The sequence below is a fragment of the Opisthorchis viverrini genome, assembly GCF_000715545.1.
Source record: "Opisthorchis viverrini unplaced genomic scaffold opera_v5_272, whole genome shotgun sequence".
NCBI classification, from domain to species: domain Eukaryota; kingdom Metazoa; phylum Platyhelminthes; class Trematoda; order Opisthorchiida; family Opisthorchiidae; genus Opisthorchis; species Opisthorchis viverrini.
The window spans coordinates 403,427-410,982 of NW_008751930.1; the positions used below are offsets into that span (position 1 = coordinate 403,427).

Consider the following 7,556-nt stretch of genomic DNA (forward strand, 5'->3'; position numbering starts at 1 on the left):
AAAAAAAACAGGTTGGGCACCGTGCAGCTGCTCCATCCTTACTGGGAGACCGCATAATACGGAATTCCAGGACGATTGAACTAAAGATCACCTACGGGATAGTTGAAGACTAAACGGTTCGGCCTCAATCGGCCAACTCGCGCTGAGTTGGCCGTGTGACTTCCCACAAGAGTGTTTTACACAAGGAACACTCCCCCGTGAAACCGGACAAACTTTACTTTCATTATGGAACGACAGTTCAAGCTGCTGTCAGTCCTGCTCCACATGGGGCTCACGTCACTCTGATTGTACAGATTATCAAGGTTGGACCCAATCACAGCAGCGCGTATTGAGGCATTGTGCTAGTTGGCGCACCGTACGAGCTTCAGCTTAAGCTATAACCAGGTGAAGTTAGGGATGTGGTGAGATGATAGAAAAGAGCTGGCAGAACTCACTGATTCGGTGTCGCCGTCGTCCGCACGCACGTCCGCGGATTCGGTGGGAGTCCGGAACCAGGATTTGTCACAACTGGTCTGTTGTCCACCCACTCGCTGGTCGAATTTTCGCGGCTTCAGTGCCCCCACTTCACGTGACATTGGCAGTAATTCTGTCATCCATGCATCGCGCTTAAGCGCGTTCGAGCTCATTGGTTTCATGTGTTCTTTATCTGACTGGTTTTGGAAAGAGTTTGATTTGAAATTGCAGAGAAATTGCAGTGAAAATGGGTTACAAAATGGCTCAAAATTTGGTAGCAAAAGACGATGGGAACGAGGACGGATAATTTCAACCATCTACGAGGGTGACTGTGTCGAATTCACATAAGTTTTCGTCATGACCTGATCAATAGATAGGATAAATAACACCGCAGACATATTGGGTTAATCTGACAAGAAAACCTTCTGTTTGGAGGTATCTGCACATAAGTATACTTCGAACGTAAGTGAGCAATGGATGAGTACCCACGACCACGGATTTTCTGTGACATCACTAATTTGACAGCCCGGGATCATTTGAACAAACTTGCATTCTTCACGAGTATCCGCATCTCAGACGCCAGTTGACCTGAATATGGTTGACAAATTACAGTTGACAGGTGCAACCTGCCGGCTGGCAAAAAATTCAAACACTCAAGCAAAAAAACGGTATCTACGGCTCGTCTACTGATTTCTGGCACACAGATGTTACTTTCCAACTGACAAATCCGTTACATGCCTACTCGTGGCGGGGGGAAAATTGCCTATAACGTGGAGTGGAGACGGCTACCGTTCCTCGAAACGAAGGTATCCGAAAAATTAGAGCTCCAGAGAGCTCAGTGGTTAGGACGAGAACTTACTGATAGGAAGGTCCGTGGTTCGAACCCAACCTCGGGATCTCGACCGCTCCTGTCTAGGCTTGGGCGACATGTCAGTACCTGAGTATGGCAGCTATCCTACAGCTGAACGATTATTACTATTTATCGTTATCTGAGGCAAAAAAACTCGTGCTTGATGCACCACCTCCAGGATAAGCACAAAAACCGTTGGACCGGTTTTTCCCTTCAGCTCACGTTTAAGGAAAACCCCATTCATTAAAGTGGATGTCAGTACACCTCAGATACAGTCTATGGATTTCAACAAACAACGAATAAGGTCCGAACAATACGGGTAACAGAAGAACAATTGATGACTAACCTTTGTCGAGCTGAAGTGCCGCAATTCTTCATGCAGTTCTTGTCCTGGAAGCAACGGACCAATGGTTCCCAAATCTTCAACGTTCTGATACTCGTCTGACTGATTCACAAGTTTGGATTTGAACAAATCCACTGGAAGGGAAGGTCCTATGCCTCCGGTAGGAGCAACATCATCCGGGAGTAAGGTGGGTCCAATCGGACGACTCTTCTCACTCTCTGGACTGGATGGCATCTCGCAGGGTTTTCAAACCCGAGTGAAAAACGTTCGGGACGAATCAACGCTAAAACAAGAGTAGAAGTAGACTCAGTCCAGTCGCATGACTAGAACTAACATCTCTGTGCAAAGCAATGGAAGAAAACGCCTGATCCGTGGACATACGTTTGCCCATGAAGAGTCCCCGTATAGTAAAGGCAAACAAAGTGAAAAGACTCGACGGGACCGTGGCTGCTATTCACAACGCCGTTGGTCACAATACTGTCGCAGAAAAGAGCGACGCATCAGTGCTGTCTACCCCATGAACCAGACATCGTCAAATGCAATCACTTCTGTGAAAGTCCTACTGGATTCCCAACGTCTGGTCAGCAATGCCAAAGAGACATGCCTAAGATAAATCAAACTTTCAAGCCAAGCATGCAATGCACTCAAACTAAATTTCATAGTTCCTACATTAATTTCAAAAAAACACCTTGTAGACTATGTCCTCACAAGTCTCCGTGTCAAGGCCAACCGACATCCGCCAACAACAAGCTGAGCACAAATCAATGAAACAAACAACAAGATTGATCAATACTTTTGGTTGGTGTGAATGGAATTCTTGCTTTTGGTAGCGAAGACGCAACGGGGGCGAGTTGGACCAAGTGGTTGGAGCGCGAATTTATTGACCGGAAAGTCCGTGGTTCGAACCCGACTTCCCCTGTCTGGGATCGGGCGACCTGGCAGTATCCCNCGTGTTTTCTTCGTGTGGCACGGCAAGCTAGGCACGACAGGGTGCTACAGCTGAACGACCATCAATCAATCGAAGATGCAACACCTGCTCCCGATCCACTCCCACATATGTGGTGGTGGTGTTGGTACGGACAAAGAAACATGGGCACTTTGGGTGATTCGAACCTCAACACTGACCACGACGGCTAGACGCAAACCAGCTTTCCCGGATCAGAAAGTCATCGCCTGATAGACAGGTTTCACAAGGGAAGACATGCAGGTGATGACAAACTGAGATCTGTCGTTCACGAAACCATGATCAGATGTCTGTTGTTCCGCAGAAAAGCTCCAGTAAGCTGAGAACGGTGAGTTCAGGTTGAAGACGGGTAGTGAGTTGAGGAATCAACTACCGGACCTCAACTTCAGACCACTGAGGTACTAAGTTTGATGGACACTCAATATTCCACAGAAGAACATGTAATTTCCGGGTCTTGGGGGGGATTAACGACTGTCGTCTTATGGAAACAACCTTGAGACTTATCAAGACCATAGATCAACTACCGCAATTCAAAAGATTCCTGTGGGGAACGGCGAGTAGTTATTGGTGGCTCAAAACAAACAACAGGTGAACAGAGGAAGTCATCCCACAGACCACACGGACTTTCCGGGGGAATTCGTCACTAGAAAAGCCAAAGAACATCACATCGCGTGACAAAGGCTGCTGGTTAAGAGCTGGTCACGCCACGTCTCCTTCAAGTGTCGGTTCATTGCACACCTCGTCAGTAACTCACAGTCCAATGTTAGTGCTGAATCAGAGAACGGAATCTGTGAACGACACTAGGACACATTTCCCATACGAACACCACCGACTATCCGCTGCTTTGCACTGCCGGAAAACTGGAAACATTTGCCACTAAACAGAAAACTCACTGCAGTCTCCACGCCACTAAACAGAAAACCCACTGCACAGTCTCTCTCTCTTGCGCTCATCTCCCGTGCACCTTCTCGTGTACAGTACCACCTTCCCTCGGAAAAAGGGACCACCGTCGGAGAGGCTACCTACCTTGGTCTATTTTGTTTACGATTCATCCGGGTGATTGTGTGGGCAGGAGATTCTCGTGCACAATGAAGCTGGATTCTCGAAGAGCAACACATACGAAGATAGCGACAGAATACCGGCTAGTGTTTTACTTCAGCGTTATTGATAATTAGCCATTGGGGGGGCTACCACTGGGTCGGTACTGTCTTCCCCCAAGTCCCTGTAGGAAGAAGACCAATCGAAAGTCCGGTCCAAGTATTTTTTTAATACCCACAGAAGTGACAGACGGATGAACAACGGCTTAGAGCTAGCAAAGCTGAACTGTGGATGCCGCCTGTAAACTAGACGATATCTGATGTGATGCATTCGAGTGAGAATTTGAAAGTCAAAAAGAAAAAACAATATATTTGGCTGATGACAAATACCAAAGTATTATCATTCATAACATTTGGTATCACGGGAAGGGGATCATTGTGGGTGGGCACAGCTACTGGACAAACCAGCGGAGTAAACGGGACCCAAAAAGTACTCTGAATTTGTGGGGTAGCAACCTTTCGGTGCCTAGCTTTCCTGTCACCCAAAGGAAGCACGGGAGCTAAGATGCTGTCAGGATGCCCAACCCTAGACAGGAGCAGCCTACAAGTCGAGGTTGGGTTCTAACCATGGAACTTCCGGTCGGTAAGTCCGCGTGTTAACCGTCTCGAGATTAGTCTACACTAGTGCACCACTAAAGGCTACACAGAGGTATGCGCACGTGATGAAGCTGATCCTTTAATTGGAACACTTGAAGCGAATTTCCGGAAAGAATTTGATCGTCTCCTACGCGTCCGTACTTCGTCAATAAACCAGAAACTTACATCCCGCACTGCTACGAAGTTTCTACGCAAATTGTCCGGGTGCGGATGCCTGTTGGTCATATACGACCAACAACACATTACACTATACGTTAAACTTGGACAACACTTGTGTTGATTCCCCCTGTGAATCAACGGTGAACAAGGGTAACTTTCCTTGTTTTCTGACTACTCATGAGTAACATGACTTACACCTGTTTGTTATGACCCCGTCTCGTTTTCTTGCTGCTCGTTTTCCCCACGTTTCGTTCCTACTTAAGGTCTGCTAATCCCTCAGTAAGTGATGTCAATATTTTATTGCCCGTCAGTCATTGCTTGCAAGTTCGTCCGGATTGCACCTATTCACGAGCGAAAAGCGCGCCGACCGGGTACCGAACCCAGTCTGCGGACAGCAGGCGAACGCGTCACCGACCACACTAACCTGACACCCAGATTGGCTGATTATTTACCCATGTATTGCACCCGGCAGATAGCCCTCACTGAGCTTTGTTTTAAACGGGCGAAACCGCGCAATCTGACCTGTCACGCGACACGAGCGGCTGCGTCGACGCCGACCGAAAGACAGTCCCTCACATTCCGAACGTACTGACTCCTGCACCGTCACGGCCAATTCACACTGTCAGACTACCCCTATATGTATGTTTGTACATCGTTTGGTACTTACTTGCTGTTGCCCCTATAGAAATCCGTGCTGCGTCAGTGACTGCTTCCCGCTCCTGCTAATTACGTCATTGTCGATTGTACGTATGCTTAATTCATGATGCTTACTAATCCGTCTGTCTGTAGAACCAGTTCCTGTCAGTCTTCAATATATCATCTGCTGCACCACGTCTGTCTGCTCCTATCGACTACTGGCTACGAACTGCGTATAATCTAATAGTCGCAATCGTCCTGTGAGATCCTTAACCGTCCGGATCTTACAACTTGTCTATGAAACATGTGTAGAAGAGAGAGAGATGGGCGAGATGGACCAAGAGGTTAGAGCGCGAATTAACTGACCAGAATGTCCGTGGTTCGAACCCGACGTCTGCCTCTTGGCTTCCCCTGTCTAGGCTTGGGCAACCTGGCAATATCCCAGCCGTCGTGCATCCTTCATGTGGTATGACAGCTAGACACCGAAAGGATGCTACAGCTCAACGATTTATTATCTAGAGGATAGGGATCGGACATATCGCCAAAATATTCCGCAGAATATTCATGCACACTCATGCGTCGGTTTGCGTGTCCTGTAAGATAAACGGGCCTGGAAAACCCACAGATCTCAGAAGTTGATCACAGTGTTGAACTTTTCAACACGTTTACTGCAAGCACGATCCACGTGAACGCTTAAAGATCGGCTCAAATTTATCGCAGTTGTTTGGTCTATAATAGCCCGGGTTACCTTCCACAGTCTTTCACACCTGTAATTTAACGAAGAACTGGATGGTGAAGAGTGTGACCAGAAAGTCTGTAGAAGGTCGACAGCATCACAAACAAACCAACAACCCAAATCAGCCGCGTGCGTCTTCAGAGATCACTTAGAACAGATCCCGGGTTGAGACTAGTTACCCTCGCCATTCCCAAGTGTCGTTCTTCGTTCGGGGCAAACCGCCACGATCATAAGGAACTGAATCGTCACTGTGAACTGGGAATAATATTGTGTAGTGCTAAAAAATAGATTTTTCGGTGCAAAAGGACCAAATAAAAATTGAAAAACAATGCCGTCATGAGCATGGGACACGCTGGCGGCATATTATCCGTCGAATAGCGCGAACCATGTATTTATCACAGAAAACAGTACAGATTGTCAGTAAAAGCCCTAAAATATAAAAAACTACAATCGTGAGTTCAGTGGGAAGGAAACATTTGGAAACCGCATGTTCCGTTGGGGAAATTGTGAGCTGGAACGAAAAAGAAGACAAGAAGAGGTCAGGATGATTGATAGGCAAGTGAAATTGTGAAGTGTCAACAGAAGAGCCTCTCATCTACTCACGCAGGGGGAAAAAGCAGGCACGCCTGACCGGTCTCACTTGGAATATTGATGACAAAAAACACTCGCCCACGTTGGGCTACTGAGAGCACAACAAATCCGTTAGGTAACATCCCATTTTGTTGGAAGGATGCCTCTCTCAAGTATCCCCGATTCTGAATGGAGATCGAAGAAGTGTTCTGGATGGTGTGAGGGGAATTGGGATCGATGTTTCATCCCATGAGCGGAACCCATCTTCGGTGAAAACTGAGATGCACCGTAAAGCTGTTCCATCCTTATTGGGAATCACCGGTAGTGTGTATTTCATGAATCTACCGAGAAACTCGAGCTCAAAACCTCCCACGAAGTAGCTGAAGATTAAACCATTCAACCACGAGCGACTGACCAGCAGTGTGAGTTAAATGAATTCACGACACACGACATTACCGAGCCACGAGTCGCTCGTGTCATAAACGTGTGTTCAGACTACTAGCCGAGAATCCAGGATTCGTGACCCCCTACGGGTGTTCCGTGAGATAGGCACTGCTGATGACTCCCAATAAGGATGAAACAGCTGTACATTGCTTCCCGGCTTTTCGGATTGACTTCGCCCACAGGACGAGAAATGTTCGGTTTCTGTTCACAGGACTGTTTTGGGACAGCGCAGCAACACGAGGACCGTGGCGTTCCCCAAGCCGTATCGATATACCATGGAACCTAGACAGCTCCGTTTGTTGGTGGTACCCAGATGGGCTTCGACATCCTGCTCGTGTCCCAGACCTTGTGTTTCTTTCGAGTCACATGGCAGCTGCGGATCGATACGGGACTACCGTTGAACGATACGTTTTTTGTATTCAGTGTTGTGGTTCGGGGTTGAACACTAATCATTTGCAAGAGAAACACGTGAGAGAGAAAAGAAACTAACTATCGACCGAGGTACTGCGAAACATAAACGAGCTTCGAACGAATTGGGACGTGTGTATCAAGCTACAGTACGGGCTGTTTTGCTGTATGGCTGTGAGGCTTGACCTATTCGAGCAGCGGAACTCAGACATTTTCAGGTGTTCGACAATCGTTGTCTCAGAACCATAGCTAGTGTGAGTTGGTGTCGGCGAATCCGTAACGAGGCAGTTAGAAAGCGC

The 7,556-nt window shown here is 47.5% G+C and overlaps 2 protein-coding genes across 2 annotated transcripts in view; one reads left to right on the forward strand and one right to left on the reverse strand.

Moving 5' to 3' along the window:
* Nucleotides 1-7,556, reverse strand: part of T265_09389 (hypothetical protein) — a gene marked incomplete at both ends in the record, with an annotated part of 68,298 nt that overhangs the window by 31,170 nt on the left and 29,572 nt on the right. The window contains 2 exons of the mRNA XM_009175433.1: nucleotides 435-650; nucleotides 1,650-1,869. Coding sequence (XP_009173697.1) covers nucleotides 435-650; nucleotides 1,650-1,869 — 436 coding nt within the window. The remainder of the gene's footprint in view (nucleotides 1-434; nucleotides 651-1,649; nucleotides 1,870-7,556) is intronic.
* On the forward strand, nucleotides 1,966-2,259 carry T265_09388 (hypothetical protein; the record flags this gene model as incomplete). Its single annotated transcript, XM_009175432.1, has 1 exon — nucleotides 1,966-2,259. One exon carries the CDS (start codon nucleotides 1,966-1,968, stop codon nucleotides 2,257-2,259), a length of 294 nt encoding a protein of 97 aa, XP_009173696.1.